The 22,910-nt window shown below is 44.5% G+C and overlaps 1 protein-coding gene across 10 annotated transcripts in view; it reads left to right on the top strand.

Annotated features, from left to right (window-relative positions):
- LOC121548600 (myelin transcription factor 1-like protein) overlaps positions 1-22,910 on the top strand; it is a 61,251-nt gene that overhangs the window by 20,891 nt on the left and 17,450 nt on the right. For 7 of the 10 annotated variants that reach the window (XM_041860102.1, XM_041860104.1, XM_041860108.1 and 4 more), the window contains exons 6-12: positions 10,428-10,930; positions 11,964-13,118; positions 15,591-15,725; positions 16,650-16,740; positions 19,628-19,738; positions 20,044-20,276; positions 21,892-22,172. In XM_041860102.1, coding sequence (XP_041716036.1) covers positions 10,428-10,930; positions 11,964-13,118; positions 15,591-15,725; positions 16,650-16,740; positions 19,628-19,738; positions 20,044-20,276; positions 21,892-22,172 — 2,509 coding nt within the window. The remainder of the gene's footprint in view (positions 1-10,427; positions 10,931-11,963; positions 13,119-15,590; positions 15,726-16,649; positions 16,741-19,627; positions 19,739-20,043; positions 20,277-21,891; positions 22,173-22,910) is intronic. The other 3 variants (XM_041860109.1, XM_041860105.1, XM_041860107.1) reach the window with 2 other exon arrangements.

Here is a 22,910-nt window from a genome sequence, read left to right as displayed (position 1 = left end):
GTTGGTTTATTGGTTGATTGGTTGATTGGCTGGTCGGTCGGTCAGTTGATTGGTTGGTTGATTAGTTGATTGGCTGGTCGGTTGGTCGTTTTATTGGTTGATTGGTTGGTTGATTGATTGATTGGTTGATTGGTTGGTCGGTCGGGCGGTCGGTTGGTTGGTTGGTTGGTTGATTGGTTGATTGGCTGGTTGGAGCTCTAGTGCTGATGATAGGTTTACAGTAGCCTAAAACTGTACAGTGACTTTATAGTGATAATAACCTGGTTGTATCTTCTAGTTTCTAGATGACACGTGGACAAGAGATGCACATATATTTGTCTTTACTAAACTGTGCTACTCTTCTTGGATGAGCTCTAATGTCTTGCTTCATCTTTCCTCTGCCCCTTTCCCCATGTCTGTGATGAAGTTAACCAAGGTCAGCCACGGGCAGTAACATAATATGATTGATTTCAATGGCGGCCCGGTTGAACCCCAGGCTATAGTGTTAAAGCTAGGGAATAGGAGGAGGTAGAGGTGTGGAGGCATACGGCTGTGTTTGGGTTTAGTAATGACAATGACTGTTGCCCCCGCACACACAAACACAAACACACACACACACATAAACACTGAAACACACACACCCGCACACACTGTGAAGATGATGCTAGCTGTTTGAGAGTCTGGGGCCATTAGAGAACCTCAAACAGGATCTACTGTGTGTCTGCTCTTTGAAGTAGGACATGAGAGAGCGAGAGAGAGAGAGAGAGAGAGAGAGAGAGAGAGAGAGAGAGAGAGAGAGAGAGAGAGAGAGAGAGAGAGAGGAGAGAGAGAGGAGAGAAGCGAGAGAGAGAGAGAGAGAGAGAGAGAGAGAGAGAGAGAGAGAGAGAGAGAGAGAGAGAGAGAGAGAGAGAGAGAGAGAGAGACCCCACAGAGCCCCAGGACATCAACTACAACACAATTAGACCCAACCAAATCATGAGAAAACAAAAAGATAATTACTTGACACATTGGAAATAATTATTTAAAAAAACAGAGCAAACTAGAATGCTATTTGGCCCTAAACAGAGAGTACACAGTGGCAGAATACCTGACCACTGTGACTGACCCAAACTTAAGGAAAGCTTTGGCTATGTACAGACTCAGTGAGCATAGCCTTGCTATTGAGAAAGGCCGCCGTAGGCAGACCTGGCTCTCAAGAGAAGACAGGCTATGTGCACACTGCCCACAAAATGAGGTGGAAACTGAGCTGCACTTCCTAACCTCCTGCCAAATGTATGACCATATTAGAGACAAATGTTTCCCTCAGATTACAGAGATCCACAAAGAATTCGAAAACAAACCCAATTTTAATAAACTCCCTTATCTACTGGGTGAAAAACCACAGTGTGCCATCACAGCAGCAAGATTTGTGATCTGTTGCCACAAGAAAAGGGCAACCAGTGAAGAACAAACACCATTGTAAATACAACCCATAGAGAGAGAGAGATTTATTGTTTATTTCACTTTTGTTTACTATCTACTTCACTTGCTTTGGCAATGTTAACATATGTTTCCCATGCCAATAAAGCCCTTAAATTGAAATTGAATTGAATTGAATTGAGAGAGAGAGAGAGAAAGCAGGAAAGAAATAGAGTAGAAGGGTGGATGAGGCTTTCCACACTCATTGATAATATAGCATGTGTAACGTTACAGTTGACCTTGATGTGTGTAACGTTACAGTTGACCTTGATGTGTGTAACGTTACAGTTGACCTTGATGTGTGTAACGTTACAGTTGACCTTGATGTGTGTAACGTTACAGTTGACCTTGATGTGTGTAACGTTACAGTTGACCTTGATGTGTGTAACGTTACAGTTGACCTTGATGTGTGTAACGTTACAGTTGACCTTGATGTGTGTAACGTTACAGTTGACCTTGATGTGTGTAACGTTACAGTTCACCTTGATGTGTGTAACGTTACAGTTGACCTTGATGTGTGTAACTCTACAAGGAGTCAAAAATTGCAAAAGAAATTCTAGAAATGAATCATAAACAAATCTGTGCCTACATGAACCTATGAATGACCTATGACTACACATCTCAAATTAAAGCCAGTTTTTGTGAGAGTGTTATATGTTGACATTGGTACATACAGTACTGTATTGCACAATATTAATCTCTTTGTCAAATCTTTCTGATTTGGCGAGTAATCATTTTATTGCTTTTTATTCCATCGCCCATCATTGTGAGAACATACACAAATACAAAGTCTAAAGATTTGGTCTAAAAGTGAAATCCTTTCTCAGTAAATCCATTGGTTGGTGATGAGGTCTATTGTGAGCAGCTTTGTTGCTGGTGTGACTGCCACATCTAGAGCTGGCGCTCAGTAATTGCCGAGGCTTTGTACAGATGAGGGTGAGTGCAATCTATCACCCCCTCTCCCTCCATCCACCCCCCCTCTCTCTCTCTCTCTCTCTCTCTCTCTCTCTCTCTCTCTCTCTCACTGACTCTCTCTCACACACACACACACACAGGCATACACACACACTATCTCTCTCTCTGCCTTCACCCCCCCAGTCTTTCACACTGACTCTCTCGCTCACACATGAGTGCATACTCTCTCTCTCTTTGTCTTTTGTCTTTTGTCTTTTGTCTTTTGTCTTTTGTCTTTTGTCTTTTGTCTTTCTCTCTCTCTCTCTCTCTCTCTCTCTCTCTCTCTCTCTCTCTCTCTCTCTCTCTCTCTCTCTCTCTCTCTCTCTCTCTCTCTCTCTCTCTCTCTCTCTCTCTCTCTCTCTCTCTCTCTCTCTCTCTCTCTCTCTCTCTCTCGCCCTCCCTCCCTCCCCCTGGCTGATGTATGACTCATATGGACTAAGCCTGCAGGCAGGTATAATTCAGGTCCTGACAGGTAGCACTCACTAAAAGGCTGGGAATGGAGCCAAGAGCTGGTGGCAGGCGGCGAGGCGAGGAGAGGGCCAGAGTGCTGCAGGCTGGAGAGAGAGGAGAGAGTTGAAAAGAGAGGAGCGAGAGAGAGGGAGAGAGTAGAGAGAGGGAGAGTAGAGAGAGGAAGAGAGAGGAGAAAGAGGAGAGAGTAGAGAGAGGAAGAGAGAGGAGAAAGAGGAGAGAGAGGAGCGAGAGAGAGGAGAGAGGAGATAGAGGAGAGAGAGAGCGAGGAGAGAGGAGAGAGAGGAGAAAGAGTAGAGAGAGAAGGGAGAGGGAGAGAGGGGAGAGAGAGGAGAGAGAGGAGAGAGAGGAGAGAGAGGAGAGAGGGAGAGAGGGAGAGAGAGGGAGAGAGGAGAGAGAGGAGAGAGAGGAGAGAGGAGAGAGAGGAGAGAGAGGAGAGAGAGGAGAGAGGGGAGAGAGGAGAGAGAGGAGAGAGAGGAGAGAGGAGAGAGAAGAGAGAGAGGAGAGCCTGGCTGGGCTTTGAGACAGAGCCACTCCACACACACCTGGTATTTGCGTTGCCTTTGTGAGAACTATACAGCAGGATTTTATTTGCGTTGCCTTTATGAGAACTATACAGCAGAGTTTTTTGCATCCAAGCTGTTGTCTTTTCTAACTTAGAGATCAGAGTCTCACGGTCGGCGTACGTTGGGCTGTTTTACTCCAATACAAGGAATTGTGTGTAAAAAAAAAACATGTATACAGCCTGGATGCAGCCCTTAGCAGTGGTACATTATATTGGCCATTTACCACAAACCCCTAAGGTGCCTTATTGCTATTATGAACCGGTCCCAACACAAATAGACGTAAACAAGTAGTTTTGCGTCATACCCGTGGTATATTGTCTGGAAAGTATTCAGACCCCTTCAGTTTTTCCATATTTTGTTACGTTACAGCCTTATTATAAAATTGATTTAATTATTTTTTTCCCTCATCAATCTACACACAATACCCCATGATCATGTGATGCTTGGCATTCAGGCCAAAGAGTTCAATCTTGGTTTCATCAGACCAGAGAATCTTATTTATAATGCTTTGAGAGTCCTTTAGGTTTCTTTTGGCAAACTCCAAGCAGGCTGTCATGTGCATTTTAGTGAGGAGTGGCTTCTGTCTGGCCTGATTGGTGGAGTGCTGCAGAGATGGTTGTCCTTCTGGAAGGTTCTCCCATATCCACCGAGGAACTCTGTCAGAGTGACCATCGGGCCCTTCTCCCCTGATTGCTCAGTTTGGCCGTGCAGCCAGCTCTAGGAAGAGTCTTGGTGGTTCCAAACTTCTTCCATTTAAGAATGATGGAGGCCACTGTGTTCTTGGGGACCTTCAATGCTGCAGACATTTTGGGTACCCTTCCCCAGATCTGTGCCTCGACACAATCCTGTCTCGGAGCTCTATGGACAATTCCTTCGACCTCATGGCTTGGTTTTTGCTCTGACATGCACTGTCAACTGTGGGACCTTATATAGACAGGTGTGTGCCTTTACAAATCCTGTCCAATCAATTGAATTTACCACAAGTGGACTCCAATCAAGTTGTAGAAACATCTCAAGGATGATCAATGAAAACAGGATGCACCTAAATGTGGAAAAAGTCAAGGGGTCTGAATACTTTCCGAATGCACTGTATATATTTTTCTGTATGGTAATATAATGGTATAAGGGTTTGTTTGTAGACTGTTTTTGTTTTTACCCTTAACTGTTTTCAACTTTAAATCTCATCCAGATGTCTTTTTATAATTTATGGACTTCCGTGCTTTCTTTCTATGAAGCACTAAACTGTCTCTTTAACCACCTGTGTCTGTGTCACACAACACTATGACTTTGAGATTTTCTTCCCTCCTCCTCCACCTCCTCCGCTGCTACGATGTCAAAGATGACATTTACACCTGTCGTCTGTATGTGTGTGTGTTTATGTGTGTGTGTATTGGACTTTGTAGGTCAGACGTCTGTGTGTGTGTGTGTGTGTGTGTGGTTGTGTGGTTGTGTGCGTGTGAGGGCTTCTGTGATGGGTGTTGTGGGGTGGCTGTGGCTGATGATGAAGATTGCAGTACATTGGTCTGATAGATGTTCTTGTTTAGACACGTCTGAGGACCTGAGCTGAGGAGGATTGATTCATCCTGACTCATGATTTTACTAATACTTCCTGGAGCCATGATTCTCAGCCTCACCATTGCAGCATGGGAAATGTAGTTGAAATCTATTCAGTGCATGGATCTGCTTCTTGTCTTTCTATAAATTCAACATAGTAAATACATAATACAAAACATATATTCAAATCAAATACTTAGACCAATCAAGCATGTTTGTCAGATAGTCTTATTGCTGAAAATCTATAATTGTAGTCTTCAGGAATTGTAGTCAATTTCAGTGATTAATATTCTATGACTGCAGCCTGTTGGTTGTGGTCTGTACGTGTCAGATAGCGAGATAAGCTCCATTACAGAAGGTGGTCTTCTATAGACACTGACTGCCTGTGCAGGAGGGAGGAACAGAGGGCGCCTGCGCTGCAGTGTGATAGACAGACGGAGCCCTCCAGAATACAGAATACCAGCTCTGCTTTTGTTATGCTTTTGGGGAGAGAGAGAGAGAGCGAGGGAGGGGGAGACAGGGATGGAGAAGAGGAGAGAGGGGGTATGTCTGTTAGACAGAATTACTGCTCTCTCTCTCGCTCTCTCTTTCTCTCTCTATATCTCTTCTTCTCTCTCTCTCTAATCTATCTCTTCTTATCTCTCTCTCTCTCTACTCTCTCTTCTTCTCTGTCTCTCTCTCTCTCTCTCTCTCTCTCTCTCTCTCTCTCTTCTTCTCTCTCTCTCTCTCTCTCTCTCTCTCTCTCTCTCTCTCTCTCTCTCTCTCTCTCTCTCTCTCTCTCTCTCTCTCTCTCTCTCTCTTATTCTCTGTCTCTCTCTCTCTCTCTCTCTACTCTATCTCTTCTTCTCTGTCTCTCTGTCTCTCTCTCTCTCTCTCTTCTTCTCTGTCTCTCTCTCTCTCTACTCTCTCTCTTCTTTGTCTCGCTCTCTACTCTATCCCTTCTCTGTCTCTCTGTCTCTCTCTCTACTCTATCTCTTCTCTCTCTCTCTCTCTACTCTATCTATTCCTCTCTCTCTCTCTCTCTCTCTCTCTCTCTCTCTCTCTCTCTCTCTCTCTCTCTCTCTCTCTCTCTCTCTCTCTATTCTATCTCTTCTTCTCTCTCTCTCGCTCTCTCTATTCTATCTCTTCTTCTCTCTCTCTACTCTATCTCTTCTTTCTCTCTTTTTCTCTCTCTACTCTATCTCCTCTTCTCTGTCTCTCTCTCTCTACTCTATCTCTTCTTCTCTCTCTCTCTCTCTCTCTCTCTCTCTCTCTCTCTCTCTCTCTATCTCTTCTTCTCTTTCTCTCTCTTTCGCGCGCTGTCTGTCTGCTCGGATGGCTATCCTACTCCTGAGGGGAAATCACCATGGCGACAGTGCTGTGCTATGCATGCCTGTAGATGCTGCTGCAATATAGGCACAGAGAGCAGGGGGCTCCTATGGCAACTCATATACAGCAAGCCCGCTGTCGCCCACACGCCCCTGTGGTGCCACCTGCTGTCATGGCAATGAGCAGCTAGCGCACAGTGTTAATGATGGGATGGAAACAGCCGGAACATGCCTTTGGTAGCCCGACCAATTAAAAGGTGGATGTCTTCCTTTGTCCCAATATCTCACAAGGGCAACAATTCGGAAATTGTTACACTAAGTGAGACTAACGATTTATAAGGCATCAGTCCCTTAGAATTGTTTGTATTGTTAGAAAGGCAGAGATTGCTGTATCTTTACTACTTTGACAGAGCTGGATTTGATATGCCTCGATAAAGGCTACTTTGATGGAGCTGGATTTGATATGCCTCGATAAAGGCTACTTTGACGGAGCTGGATTTGATATGCCTCGATAAAGGCTACTTTGACGGAGCTGGATTTGATATGCCTCGATAAAGGCTACTTTGACGGAGCTGGATTTGATATGCCTCAATAAAGGCTACTTTGGTGACAGTAGATCTAGAAAAGGTTAAGGTTCTAAATGGTTGTGCTCTGAAAATTTTCTAGCTTCAACAGTTTTCTATAGGCATTAGCTACATCAGTTAACCAGAGGATTTGTTCTACTCTTTCTCAATTCAATTCAATTCAATTTAAGGGCTTTATTGGCATGGGAAACGTATGTTAACATTGCCAAAGCAAGTGAAGTAGATAGTAAACAAAAGTGAAATAAACAATAAATATTAAAAGTAAACACTACACTCAGAAGTTCCAAAAGAATAAAGACATTTCAAATGTCATATTATGTATATATACAGTGTGGTAACAATGTGCAAATAGTTAAGATAAATATGGGTTGTATTTACAATGGTGTTCTTCACCAGTTGCCCTCTCTCTCTCTCTCTCTCTCTCTCTCTCTCTCTCTCTCTCTCTCTCTCTCTCTCTCTCTCTCTCTCTCTCTCTCTCTCTCTCTCTCTCTGTCTGTCTGTCTGTCTGTCTGTCTGTCTGTCTGTCTGTCTGTCTGTCTTTCTGTCTCTCTCTCTCTCTCTCTCTCTCTTTCTCTGTCTGTCTCTCTCTCTCTCTCTCTCTTTCTCTTTCTCTTTCTTTCTTTGTTTTCTCTCTCTCTCTCTCTCTCTCTCTCTCTCTCTCTCTCTCTCTCTCTCTCTCTCTCTCTCTCTCTCTCTCTCTCTCCACATAATTACAGCACAATCCTTCTCCAACTTGTCTGCAGTGTTCCCTTATTCAAATGTGGCTTAATTACCTGTGGAATTTTAATTGGTGTGGCCTGCCTGTGGGAGACGTTGAGGTGTCCAAGGTCATACTGAGTGGAGCATGCACACACACACACACACACACACTGAGACAGTCAACAGTCGACAGTTTGCACCCGCAAGCTATCTGCCTGACAGCTATAGGATAAAAGGAAGAGAAGAAGAGAGAGAAAATAAATACATGTCAAATTTATGGAAAGGAAAATGGATTCCTCTCTGATCACAGCCCGTACTCTCCCTGCACATCTTTCTTTTTGTTGTTATTCTCTAGTCTGTGTAGCTAAATTGACGATAGGAAATGGATCTCCCAGTTGTGCATGATATGTTGTGTGTGGAGCAGTTCTCTCTGTGTGTGTGTGTGTGTGTACCCTTATCGTTGTTTATAATTCAAAATGGAGCAGCGATGGAGAGGCCCATTAGAATGTGTTGTCATTGTGTCGGTTGCCGGTGGTCCTTCAGTCTGACCGAGACTGTAGATTTGCACACATTAGGGCAGGCTGGATCCATTGGCTGAGTGGGAGGGGAGATTAACGACAGCAAATAGAGTAGAAATGTGGGCCATTTCACTGCCTGATGACTCCTAACCCAGCATGCAAGCAGTGGTGTAAAGTACTTAAGTAAAAATACTTTCAAGTACTACTTAAGTCATTTTTTAGGTATCTGTACTTTACTTTACTATTTATATTTTTGACAACTTTTACTTTTACTCCACTACATTCCTAATGAAAATATGTACATTTTACTACATACCTTTTCCCTGACACCCAAAGATACTCATTACATTTGCAATGCTCAGGCATAACAGCAATGTGGTCAAAATTTACGCAGCTATCAATATAATGTGTTGTCGTCCCTATTGCCTCTGATCTGGCGGACTCACTAAATACAAATACAGTGTTTGTAAATTATGTCTGAGTGTTGGAGTGTGCCCCTGTCTTTCCGTAAATGTTAAAAATTGTGCCGTCTGGTTTGCCTAATATAAGGAATTTGATGTATAGCATTTACTTTAACTTTTACTTTAGTATGACAATGGAGTACCGTTCCACCACTGTACTTAAGGGTATTTAAAACCAGATACTTTTAGACTTTTACTCTAGTAGTATTTTATTGGGTGACTTTTACATTTACTTGAGTCATTTTCTATTTAGGTATCTTTACTTTTACTCTAATATGACAAATCCACCACTGCATGTGAGCCGCTCGAGGAGGATGTGCATGACGGCTGGGCCTTTACACAGTATAACCAGCATTCATAGTCAGGGTTGATGTTTTCATACAGATGCCGTATCTTAATTTCATCGTCCTGTTGTTGCAGGAATCTTCCTGCACAGCAGGAAATGCAAACTTGTAGTGTATTCAACGTTTAAAAGGCTTCTAAAGTTTGTAATTTCCACTTTAAAATTTCAGACTTGATTTGCCGTAACGAAAAATGTATCAACCCCTACAAAACATTTCCATTAATTATAATCCACATAATAATTCACATTTCCTGTTGCTGCAGGATTATGTTCCTGCTGTAGCAAACTGGCTCAAATTAAGATCCTACATCTGTACACATCATACAGTAGAAAGGCATTGGACAATGTTTGGTTGTTTGACTGGATAATCTCTATGTAGAGACGATGACTGTCACGATCGTCACATGAAGACTCGGACCAAGGCGCAGCTTGATAAACGTACATTTTATTTACCGTACTGCACACGAACAAAACAACAAACCAAACGATACGTGAAGTCCTAGGTTATACACACCACACCAAACCAAACGGAACAAGATCCCACAACGTAACATGCCAACAGGCTGCCTAAGTATGGTCCCCAATCAGAGACAACGAGCTACAGCTGTCTCTGATTGGGAACCACCCTGGCCAACATAGAAATACACGATCTAGAATGACAAACCTAGAAAACTAAACAAGGAAAAATCCACACCCTGGCTCAACATTTAAGAGTCCCCAGAGCCAGGGCGTGACAATGACAATATGTTTTAAATCTCACTATGACCAGTTGTAATTGTTATAGCTTCACTGTCTGTACAGGTGTTTGAGGTATGGCCCTACTTTTTAAGCCTGGAATCCACACTGAATATCCCTCTGTTTCACTTTTGTTTCACTTCAACAATGGTGAAACAATGGTGAAGCAATGTTGAGTGTGGAATCCAGGCTACTACTACTATTTTACAGCCACACAAAGAACTGTGGCATCTCATCACTGTCTACTCTAGTCTCATTGATAAAGAACAGCAACCTTCAACTCTCCCTTCCAAACTATAAATAAGCCCTTAGATATGGAAATAAAGTAATTGAATTCCTAAAATCCACATTAAAACCATGCATAATTTCATTCGCTGTTTTGGAGCAATTAAAGTGAAATCTCTCAACAGCTAATGATTATTATGGGATTTGTGTAATTGAGGGCTGGTTGAATAAGCATTGGTTTTACATTTTGGAGGCTGAGTCTTCTAAACGAAGTCTGCTGGGTTTTCGAAATGAGGTGGCTTTTGGGAATGTAATTGAAGTAGAGAATTCATTTTCCTGTTGGTTAGAAAATATGTATTTCAATTCTTGTTTAGTTGACATTATGCAATGATTGACGTCGTCTCTGAGCTGTTGGACTGCATTATGAATCCTCCAGATTTGAGCTGATATAGAAGTCATTAACATTGTGCCAGATTGGCTATATCTGGCAATAACACTGTATCTCTAGAGATATAGAACATTTATCTCATTAAGGACATTGAACAAATCTCTATTCCTCTCATGTCTTGTATTTAGTGTCTATGGCTGCCCCCTGGCCAAGAAGAGGAAGACCCAGGAGAAACAGCCTCTGGAGCCTGCCCCCAAGAGGAAGCCCTTCTTAACCCCTCCCGACCTAGAGGAGGACCCTGCTGCCATCTTCCCCTCCTATGAACCTGAACCCATGGACGAGGGGGAGGAGAAGGAGCAGGGGGAGGTAGAGGGGGAGATCCAGGAGGAAGAGGAAGAGGAGATAGAGGAGGAGGAAGGATTTTCGGAGGATAACGAGGAGGATGACGAGGAGGAAGGGGAAGAGGAGGAAGAGGAGGAGGAAGAGGTGGAGAGGGAGATTGAAGTAGTAGGGCCAGTAGAGGTAGAACAGGTAGAGGAAGGGATAGAGGAAGACGAGGAAGCAGAGGATGGGGATGATGAAGAGCAAGAGGAAGAGGAGGAGCAAGAGGAAGAGGAACAGGAGGATGAGGGCGATGAAGATGAACATGAGGAGGAAGAAGAAGAAGAGCACCAGAGTCACCATGAGCCAGGTGAGTGCATATTTCCAATGTTTCTGGGGAAATAAGAGGGGGTGATAGAGTTGGGTGGAACTGGGAGTTATTTGCTACGCTAATAAGCTGCCACTAGAAATGAGGTCCCTGAATCAAAGATATACTTCTAATCAAAGTGATGCACCTTTGATGTGGCAAGTGAGAGCCGTACCTAATCATGGAGAGACGGAGGCATAATACCCCAGAGAGAATAGAATTGGTGAAATGGGTCTGTCTGGGCAGAGGGAGAGAGGCATGATGGTCAATCTGTGAGCATGTGGCCAATAGGGTCCTCAGGAGGAGGGGTGTAATAAGAGGTCCTCTACCTCCGGTGCACCAGATGCTCTCCCTCCATCAGCCCTCTCTTTCTCTGTCTCTCCCTCTCTCCCTTGTCCTCAATCGTTTTTGACAGTGCCTTCAAGAGCTATCGAGAGAGGAGCTCTCAGAGTTATTAACCCCCCTCCAGTGGAAATGCCTTCTCCCGGGGACATTTCGTGCTCCCGAATCAGAACACCTCATACGCCTCTTACATTCCCTCCCACGGTCTCATATGCCGCTGTCCCTAAAATCAACACTGAAACTTATTAGGAGAGGGAATCACATGGTTCTCAGGGGCTCTGGCTTATATGTTTTTGTAAATAACCACAGTGACTCATGATCCATGATTAGTTGAATAGTAAATACATTTAAATGGATTAATTAAAAGGCGTTTGGTTTATTAGTTGTACTAGATACGTTAGATTTGACTTTTACAGGTTTTATTTAAAGGATTTTATACTGGCAATGACTGGCCAAATATATGATCTACAACATCAAACTATTAATGCAAACATAGTCCATTTAATGTGATGATTAATATCCAAACCAGTAAGTAATACATTGAAGGGCTTGATAGTAAAAATCTGAGAACTGGCAGATCAAAGGCAGATCAGAATCTAAGTAGACTGAATGTTTTTGAAAGATGTTGAATTTCATATTAATATCCCAAAGAATTAAACTATGATGGGCTTGTTCTTCATCTATCCAACTATAGTAAGGGCTGAAAGGTCTATCCTTCCTTTCATGACCACAGGGAACCGCTACAAAAATAGTGGACAATCAAAGCATCACCCGATGGGACAGAAGGACAACAACAGCAACAGCAACAACAACAGCGGCCCCGGCCCTAACGTCGGCCCTAATGGGGAAGAGTATGAAAACTACGATGAGCTGGTGGCCAAGTCCCTTCTCAATCTGGGGAAGATCGCAGAGGACGCCGCCTACCAGGCCATGACCGAGTCAGAGATGAACAGCAACTCCTCCAACAGCGCCGGCGAGGACGATGATGACGATGATGAGGGTAGCGAGCGCGGCGGGGGCAGGAAGGGCAAGCTGAGCGTGGACCTGGACAGTGACGTGGTCAGGGAGACAGTGGATTCGCTCAAGCTGTTGGCACAGGGCCACGGTGCCGTGCTGCCTGACGACGGCTGCCTAGAAGGGGTGGAGGACGGCGGGCATCCCAACGGGCGGCCCCACCATCATGGGGTCAGGGGTCAGGCTGAGGAGAGCGAAGAGGAGGTGTGTCTCAACAGCCTGGAGTGTCTGAGGAACCAGTGCTTTGACCTGGCCCGCAAGCTGAATGAGACGTCTCCATCTGACCGCCCTGGACACCCGGGCCTGCAGCACTACCAGCCCCACCACCACCTGCTGCACCAAACCGACCACCAGCACCATCAGGCTCAGCACCAGCCCCAGGCCCACCACCTGCCCAGGTACGAGAACTGCCAGCAGGGCCAGCAGCAGGGCCAGCAGCCAGATGAGCGTGGGTCCCTGGAGCGCAACTACTCAGACATGGTCAACCTGATGAAGCTGGAGGAGCAGTTGAGCCCGGCCTCCAGGACGGGCTACTCGGCCAGCTGCCACCAGGACCGGGATGAGGACACCACGTCGGTGGCCTCGGACCGCTCGGAAGAGGCCTTCGACATGACCAAAGGCAACCTGTCCCTGCTGGAGAAGGCCATTGCCATGGAGTCGGAGCGAGCCAAGGTCATGAGGGACCGCATGGGACATCATACGGTGGCCCGGAGGGACAATCATCATCACCACCACCGCGGCCACGGCGAGCACAGCCCCCGTCAGAGCAGCGGGGCAGAGGAGCGCAAGTCCAGAATGCACCACGATGGGTCAAAGAGAGCATACTACCCTAAAGGTAACCACTTCCTGAAACTCTCAACACTCACCCTATTCACCCAATAGCCCCTATGTCAGCTAGTATCTTCACTCTGATGTGTACAGTATTGACGATGCACTCAGTGGCAACAGCATTTCAGTCAATGTATGTAGCCTTTATATTAAATTAACTCTTAAAGACTTAGGCTATCAGCCCCTGCTGATAATATGTTTCAACAGTCGCCAATAGGGCCCACAGTAACAGAATTATGTAACATCAAGCTGAATAACTCGGATATCTTATTTCGCCCATGGATCTAATAACATTGGATGTTTGCTTGACCCCTGCCCAGTAGTTCAGCTCTTCCCTGGACAGAAACATTTCCCCCGGCTGGTCTCCACGCTGCATATTGCAGTGGCAGCAGCAGCAGCAGCATTGGCTACAAACTTATGTTGTTAAAATAGTATGGCGTGCAATATGCAGAGGCTTGACTTGTCAGGCATGGGAGTGAGCCATCCCATCTCTGTGTGTGCAGTTATTAACCCATAAGAAAGCTTCAGAGCAGATGAATAGGCAGCATGTCCGACAGGGTTATTACAGTAGCATCAGAGGGGGGGGTGGCACGTGGCGTTCATGGTCGTTGGACGGAGACGCTGTGTTTTGAGTGACATTCCAAAGGACACAAAGGACATCGATCTGAAAGTCAAATACTGTAGCTACTGGTCTGCCCTGGTCACACTAGTCACTTTAATAATGTTTACATACTGTTTTACTCATTTCATATGTATATACTGTATTCTACTGTATTCTAGTCAATGCCACTCTGACATTGCTCGTCCAAATATTTATATATTTATTAATTCCATTCTTTTACTTTTAGATTGGTGTGTATTGTTGTGTATTGTTGGATATTACTGCACTGTTGGAGCTAGAAACACAAGCATTTCGCTACACCTGCAACAATATCTGCTAAATATGTGTATGCGACCAATAACATTTGATTTGATTTGGTTGAACCGAAGATCAAATTATCTTCCATAAACGTTATACGATCCATACGAATGGAGACGTCAGATTAGCGTATGCAGTAGCCTATTTTGGTTGTTAACACTGTTCATATGAAGGGAAGAGGATACTATATTCAGTAACCATACTGAACTGTATGTTCAGGCATTATTTAAGCATCTAATATGTGAAACTTAAGTTCCTGTTATACTGAAGTAGTGGACATCCAAAGCCATTTGAAGTCATTTCTCCAGATAATTCTGCCCATTGCTCGTAGTCTTCCAAAAAACGTCTTGCCATCAGTAGCCACAGGATGATGAATAGCAGGCGTCAAATCATGCAAAAATCGCATGGAAAAATTACTATTATTAAGGACCACCCATCGTTGGTCATCACAGATATGTACTGTAATGGTATGTTATTAACTTCCATTAGCACAGGAAGCTAGTGGGGAGGTCTCAAGGAATATTACGTATAACTTTAGTCTGGAGACCATATAGCTGGCAAGGCTCTGGTAAGACCCTACAGATCTGGCAACATGCTAGTTATTTTTTTCCCAACAGCCATAATAACATTAGATAATCTATCATCAAGTTATCATTTCAAATTCAAAGTCTTCATCATCAAAGGAAGGGACTATGGCCTTGTGTGGGGGAATTAATTTTTCTAATGTTGCCATAGGGTCAGGACTATTGATAGCTTTGTGATTCATTAGTATTTCTGAACAAAGCCCATCTAGCTGTGACGCACAGAGACAATGCTCATACACACTGCCTCTGCTCAACGTAGTTGGGATTGTTCCATGTCCTTGGGGGCACCATTGAGGATTGGTGGAGATGGTGGCGATAGCAAGGCCCCAGATACACATATGGGAGAACTGCTGATAAGCCAGTTTCACACAGGCTTAGTCATTCTGTGTTATCTCTACAGCAAGTGTACATTTTTAATGAAATATGAAATTGCATTTCTGGGACATTGGGATTGAGCAATTGCACAGATTTTCCTCAGTGAGCGTGGGGGGAATGTGGGGGGAACATGCATTGCCATGATAAACTGATAAATCAGGTGTGACTATAGTCTGTGTTTCTTACCGTCCCCCTCTAACTGCAAGGGCAAATTTGTGGGGATAATATCGTAAAAATAATATAATATCGTTGGCTCCCGAGTGGCGCAGCAGTCTAAGGCACTGCATCTCAGTGCTTGAGGTGTCACTACAGACCCCCTGGTTCGATTCCAGGCTGTATCACAACCGGCTGTGATTGGGAGTCCCATAGGGCGGTGCACAATTGGCCCAGCGTTGTCCGGGTTTGGCCGGTGTAGGCCGTCATTGTCAATAAGAATTTGTTCTTAACTGACTTGCCTAGTAAAATAACATTTAAAAAACAATATGAATTTATGACACTCTAAATGGAGTTAGGTAAACAACAGTGTAATAGGGGTGGCATGCTGTAGTAACCAGGATAGAATGCCAACCTAGATAGAGAGATGACTTTTTCTCCTTGGTAGATTCCTCAAGGGGGGACAAGAAGGAGAGTAAGTGTCCGACCCCGGGCTGCGACGGGACAGGCCACGTCACGGGTCTCTACCCCCACCACAGGAGCCTGTCAGGCTGCCCCCACAAGGACAGGGTGCCACCAGAGAGTAAGTCCCGCTCACTACATCCTGTACTGACTGTGCTTGGGGGCATCTAGACTGTTTGTTGCCCTCCCATGTGTAACAACATTTTTCAAATTTTATTTTGATTTTCTGGGTACCTCTTTTTCACCAAATGCCCTGATGTGGTTCTTGTGTTGGTTTGACACGTGAGGTCGTCCTCCGATCAGCATGGGAGTGCTCTCTCTTTTTTTGCGTTCACCCTGCTTGATCGATGTCCATGCCTGCATGCAAAGTAATGTCTCCTCTATAGATCATATACATAAAATAATTGACATCTCTTTGTGAGACTACTTATGTTTACCAGACGTACCTCTATTCCTGCTTCTGTAAAGGAAATATATACTTAAGCATTAAGGCCCGAGGAGGTGTGGTATATGGCCAATATACCACGGCTAAGGACTGTTCTTAGGCACAACGCAACTCTGCCCTTAGCTGTGGTATATTGTCCACATATCACAAACACCCGAGGTGCCTTATTGCTATTATAAACTGGTTACCAACGTAATTAGAGCAGTAAAAATACATGTTTTGTCATACCCGTGGTATACGGTCTGATGTACCACGTCCGTCAGCCAATCAGCATTCAGGGCTCGAACTACCCAGTTTATAATACGTCATATGTAAATTAAATATCACAGCAAATGTCTGCCTAGATACCATTTTCAATTCTTATGGATTGGTCCATCAAGATGCTTCAGAATGACTAACAACATGCCGACTACCTTTGAACGCTGCTTGATTCAATCTATTATTTTTCTGCTGCTTGCATGAGCATCAACATGACAGTTGACTGTAACAGTGCATGACACTTTTTCTGCTCACTAACACATTATAATTGGACAATAACCACTGACTCAGGGTGCTCCTAACACCTCGCTGTCTCTCTCACCTCTCCCTGTCTGTCCTAAGTTCTTGCAATGTATGAAAATGTTCTAAAGTGCCCTACTCCTGGCTGCTCGGGGCGTGGCCATGTCAATAGCAACAGGAACTCCCACCGCAGGTGAGTGGCTGGCAACCAGGCAGGGCATGCACTGGGAGAGAAAATAATAAATAAAATAGTGGAATGGCTAGTTTTATAGTCAGATGTGTTGTTTGTTCTCTTTGTTCAGGATGTAAGAGAGAGCAAAAAAGTTAGAAATAGGAATGTGGGGGTATCATAGTCACTTGCTAACGGTGTATCTCAGGGTCAGGAAACTATTGTTTGTAGCTAAGTGTGTTTCTGTCCATTTGTAGCTTGTTTTTGGACACAGGTCCAGGAATGGCTAAAGGATTGCAATATTTACCTGGAGCTAACCTTGCAGATAGCATTACTGGGTGATCTGAAAAGTCATAGTCAATCGAACAATAATATAATAATACTTTTAGCAAAAATGTTTATTTTTAATTCACAATCTGTAGAAACAATGAGAATAGAAAGGTTCAGAACTTTTGTAAAACATCACAGTACAGTTGAAATATATATGGCAAATAGAAATCCTATATGGATGGTGTTAAGAGATAGATGGGAGGTGTTGAATGGAGTTGAAGGATGGGACTAATAACAACTAACAACAAATAATAACAAGATAACTAATATTGTATGCATACTGTGTCCATAATAAGTATATAGGTTGTATGTTGGGAGCTTTTGGGAAAGAGCACAGTTAGAAAGATATGGCATATAGAAGCAAACCGGATGGACATCATGAAAATGATCGGAGAGGTTGAGAGTAGAAGAAGTTCAGGAGAAAAAACAAACAAAATATAATTATTGTAAAATTGACTGTGTCCATAAAATGTAGATAGTAAGTATAAGCTGGAATTAGAGGCCTAAGCATTGTTGTTCACTAATTTACCCCAAGTAGGGAAAGGATGGCGGGGTTGAAAAGTAATAAAGGGGAGTATATATATAAAAAACATGGGGGATTGGAAGTGATGCAGACAATTACATTGATGGAAGTTACAATCTATCTGCAATATTAAGCTGATCTACCCCCTAAACAAAAAAAACAAAAACAAAAAAGAAGTGTGTTTAGAGGCTGAGCCACTGTCTCCCAGTACAGCAGCACAAAGCCTGGAGGATGCTAAGATGACTACATTCTTCAAACAGCGCCACACAAACAAACACACACCTATACCTACTCTATATACACTATGGACACCTCTTCAAATTAGTGGATTCGGCTATTTCAGCCACACCCGTTGCTGACAGGTATATAAAATCCAGCACACAGCCATGCAATCGCCATAGACAAAACATTGGCAGTAGAACAGCCTTACTGAAGAGCTCAGTGAGTTTCAACGTGGCACCGTCATAGGATGCCGCCTTTCCAACAAGTTAGTTAGTCAATGTTCTGTACATACTGTATGTAGGTACACAGACAACAACACACACGATGCATACACTATGAATAGACAATGCACACACACACACACACACCTCCCTCACCTTCCCCAGTTGCTGAAGGCGATGTTATATAGAACACCTCCTTTGGGACTGGCAGACACACTGTGTAGTCATTAGTAGTGTTGGGGAGCAGTGCATAGCAAGACGTAGGAAAAAAAGAGAGAGAATTCTGTAGCTTTTGTGTCTCTCATTTCTCTCCTCCTCACTGTTGTCATGGAAACTCGACGATACTGACAGCAGTCCTGTCAGTTTGACACACGGTCCTCGCCACTTTGAAATCTGCGTGTGTCTGTATGTGAGCGTGTGTGTGTTCCGGGGCTGGCTGTATCAATGTTTTATTTATCGCATGGATATGAAACGATTAGGAGAGGGTCCCGAGACCACAATCATCTCTCACACAAAAGCAGTGCCAGTTTGTTTGTGAGAATGACTGGTTTCTATATGAGAGTGACTGGTTTCTATATGAGAGTGACTGGTTTGTATGTGAGAGTGACTGGTTTCTATATGAGAGTGACTGGTTTGTATGTGAGAGTGACTGGTTTCTATATGAGAGTGACTGGTTTGTATGTGAGAGTGACTGGTTTCTATGTGAGAGTGACTGGTTTGTATGTGAGAGTGACTGGTTTGTATGTGAGAGTGACTGGTTTATATGTGAGAGTGACTGGTTTCTATATGAGAGTGACTGGTTTGTATGTGAGCGTGATTGGTTTCTATGTGAGAGTAACTGGTTTGTCTGTGAGAGTGCCTGGTTTGTATGTGAGAGTGACTGGTTTCTATGTGAGAGTGTGGGGGTAGAGGAAGAGAGGCGGTGAGGAGGAGAGGGAAGAGAAAGAGAGGAGGGGGGGGAGAGGAGGCGAGGAGGAGGAGAGAAGGCGAGGAAGTGGAGAGGAGACGAGGAGGAGGAGAGGAGGCGAGGAGGATGAGGGGAGGAGGAGGAGAGGTGGTAGAGGAGGAGAGGAGGAGAGGAGGAGGAGAGGTGGTAGAGGAGGGAGAGGAGGAGGGAGGAGAGGTGGTAGAGGAGGAGAGGAGGAGAGGATGAGGAGAGGAGGAGGAGAGGAGGCGAGGAGGGAGTACAGAAGCTGGCATGGTGGTGAATCAGTTCTCCCAATTGAACCTACCCAGAATGCCTCTGAAAGGACTGCAGTATCTAGCTGAGGGGAGCTCTCTGAAGCTCAGCAGCCCCTCATGCCCAGGCAGCCAATAATATGTATCTGCAAAGCTCCGGCTTTGCAATAAAGAACTAGGCCATAGGAAATACATAATTCATACGTGGAGCCCCATTTTATAGCTAAAAATTTGCAATGCTGTTTAAATCAAAGCCAAATTTAGTTGATTGATAGGATGTGTCTGTTATCGGTGAGGCAGACTGTGTAGGCATGTGTGTGTGTGGGTGGGGGGGATTACGTGTCTGTGCAAGTGGGGTGTGTGTGTGTGCTTGTGTGCGTGTGTGAGTGTGTTCTGGCTAATTAGGCCTCACTCCATTGTGTGAATGCTTTTGCAGTCTCTCGGGGTGCCCCATCGCCGCTGCAGAGAAGATGGTTAAAGTCCAGGAGAAGCACATCCCATGTGACGGGGGCCCCAAGTCCAGCCAGGCTTCAGATCGTGTGCTGAGGTACTCACTCACACCCTCATCACATGACCACCACTCCCCCAACCTCTCTGCTCATCCCAGTGCATTCCCTGTAGCCGTGAATGTAAACTCTGACCTCCATCACTCTCTCTGCTTTCAAATCCTACCTCATATAGATGTAGAAAGCACAATAGAATGCCTACCGTAGTAGCGCTTATGATTCATGCTCTTACAAATGAAGTCCCCCTAGTGGTCCAGTGAGGACATGCACCATTCAGTCAGACAGTCAGACCACTCTCACCGCGTGTACACAAACACGTCCCCCCCTGTCCATGGTTATCTTCCAGGCCAATGTGCTTTGTGAAACAGCTGGAGATCCCACAGTACGGTTACAAAAATAACGTCTCCACCAGCACGCCGCGCTCCAACCTAGCCAAGGAGCTGGAGAAGTACTCCAAGACTAGCTTCGACTACGGCCAAGGCTACGACAGCCAGCACCACGTCTACAGTGGGGGGAAGACAGGCCTGGCCCCCAAGCCCCACGGACGGGACATGGACACTTCACCCAAGGGATATGACGGTAGGGAATGACTGCTTGTGCACTCTGACACATGCACGTATGCACGCATGCATGTTGGGACACACACACACATTATTCCCAGATTCTAGATCTGTGCTTAGACAATGATGTAAATATGTTGAACAGTGGTACACTCTACAGAAGCTATACTCTACACATATACAATGCAAATTAACTACTGAAATACATGTGCATGCCTAAAACCAATTTTGGGGGCTATATTTTATTTCCATCAATTTGATATTGCATAGTTCACAATAAGAGTGAACAACCACAATCTGGATTGGAGATGAACATAGAACATAACCCATTCCTTTTAATAGATTTTCGAGCTGCTGGTTGGAAGGTTTTTCTCTCACGCTCTTTGCCTCAGCTCGCTGCAGTGTGGAGTGATGCAGGAAGGCTTCTGCTTTCCCCGCTCACTCACACACTCTGCTGCCTGCAAGCCCTTACTGCCAAGACCATATTCACACCACTCCCATCCCTCTTGCTTGCGCTCTCTCTCTCCCTCTAGCTCTCTCCTCGCGCTCTCCATCTCTGTCGCCCTCTCCTCTTTCTCCAACCAGGAGCACACTCATTTGCTCTCACACAGCATTCACCATGGAGCAAACCTTCCATTGAAAGACTTCCCTGTAGGTGTTAGTAATTATCTATCTATCTATCTATCTATCTATCTATCTATCTATCTATCTATCTATCTATCTATCTATCTATCTATCTATCTATCTATCTATCTATCTATCTATCTATCTATCTATCTATCTATCTATCTATCTATCTATCTATCTATCTATCTATCTATCTATCTATCTATCTATCTTCATCTATCTATCTATCTATCTATCTATCTATCTGCCTACCTACCTATCTACCTACCACCTACCTACCTACCACCTACCCACCTCCCTACCTACCACCTCACCTACCTATCTATCTATCTATCTATCTATCTATCTATCTATCTATCTATCTATCTATCTATCTATCTATCTATCTATCTATCTATCTATCTATCTATCTATCTATCTATCTTCTATCTATCTATCTATCTATCTATCTATCTATCTATCTATCTATCTATCTATCTATCTATCTATCTATCTATCTATCTATCTATCTATCTATCTATCTATCTATCTATCTATCTATCTATCTATCTATCTATATATCTATATCTAAATGTTTGTATATGTCATGTCTTTCTATACATCTCTCTTTCTATTTCTCTATATTTCATATTGTTCCTTTTTGGGGCCAAAATCTGGCCTTCTGCTTCGGTGTCATCATTGTGTGTTACTGTATACATGTTCTGTATGTTGTGTTCTTTATGTTGTGTTCTTTATGTTGTGTTCTGTATGGTGTGTTCTGTATGTGTTCTGTATGTGTGTTCTGTATGTTGTGTTCTGTATGTGTCCTGTATGTGTGTTCTGTATGTTCTGTTCTGTATATTGTGTTCTTTATGTTGTGTTCTGTATGTGTTCTGTATGTGTGTTCTGTATGTTGTGTTCTGTATGTGTTCTGTATGTGTGTTCTGTATGTTCTGTTCTGTATGTGTGTTCTGTATGTGTGTTCTGTATGTTGTGTATGAACTGTCCACTGTGCTCCCTCCCTGCAGCCAAGCGCTACTGTAAGAGCCCAGCCAGCAGCACGACAAGCAGCTACGCTCCCAGCAGCACGACAAGCAGATACGCTCCCAGCAGCAGCAGTCTGAGCTGCGGAGGGGGAGGGGGAGGGGGCGGCAGCAGCGCCAGCAGCACCTGCAGTAAGAGCAGCTTCGACTACACACACGACATGGAGGCTGCCCACATGGCCGCCACGGCCATTCTCAACCTGTCCACGCGCTGCAGGGAGATGCCTCATGGCCTGGGAGGCAAGCCCCAGGACCTCCTCTCCCAGGTAGGGAGAGCTACTGCCCAGACTCATGCTCACCCACACTCACCCAGCAGGCTTGAGCTCCGCCTCTTGGGCGCTGCTTTGCTGTTATGTCACGCTCTCTCTCTCTCTTTCTCTCTCTCTCTCTCTCTCTCCCTCTCTCTCCCTCTCTCTCTCTCTCTCTCTCTCTCTCTCTCTCTCTCTCTCTACTACACCTTCTCTCTCTCTGTCAACCACACCTCTCCCTCTCTCTCTCTCTCTCTCTCTCTCTCTCTCTCACTCTACTACACCTTCTCTCTCTCTGTCAAGGACAGGTTCTCTCTCTCTCTCTCTCCACTACACCTTCTCTCTCTCTGTCAACCACACCTTATCTCTCTCTCTCTCTCTCTCTCTCTCTCTCTACTACACTCTCTCTCTCTCTCTCTCTCTCTCTCTCTCTCTCTCTCTCTCTCTCTCTCTCTCTACTACACATTCTCTCTCTGTCAACCACACCTTCTCTCTCTCTCTCTCTCTCTCTCTCCCCCTCTCTCTCTCTCTCTCTCTCTCTCTCTCTACTACACCTTCTTTCTCTGTCAACCACACCTTCTCTCTCTCGCTACTACACCTTCTCTTGCTGTCAACCACACCTCTCTCTCTCTCTCTACTACACCTTCTCTCTCTCTGTCAACCACACCTCTCTCTCTCTCTCTACTACACCTTCTCTCTCTCTGTCAACCACACCTCTCTCTCTTTCTACTACAACTTATTTCTCTGTCAACCACA

This window comes from Coregonus clupeaformis, chromosome 33, assembly GCF_020615455.1.
Source record: "Coregonus clupeaformis isolate EN_2021a chromosome 33, ASM2061545v1, whole genome shotgun sequence".
In the NCBI taxonomy this organism is placed as follows: domain Eukaryota; kingdom Metazoa; phylum Chordata; class Actinopteri; order Salmoniformes; family Salmonidae; genus Coregonus; species Coregonus clupeaformis.
The sequence above is the reverse complement of the archived record's forward strand: the minus strand, read 5'-3'. Positions and strand labels throughout refer to the sequence as shown.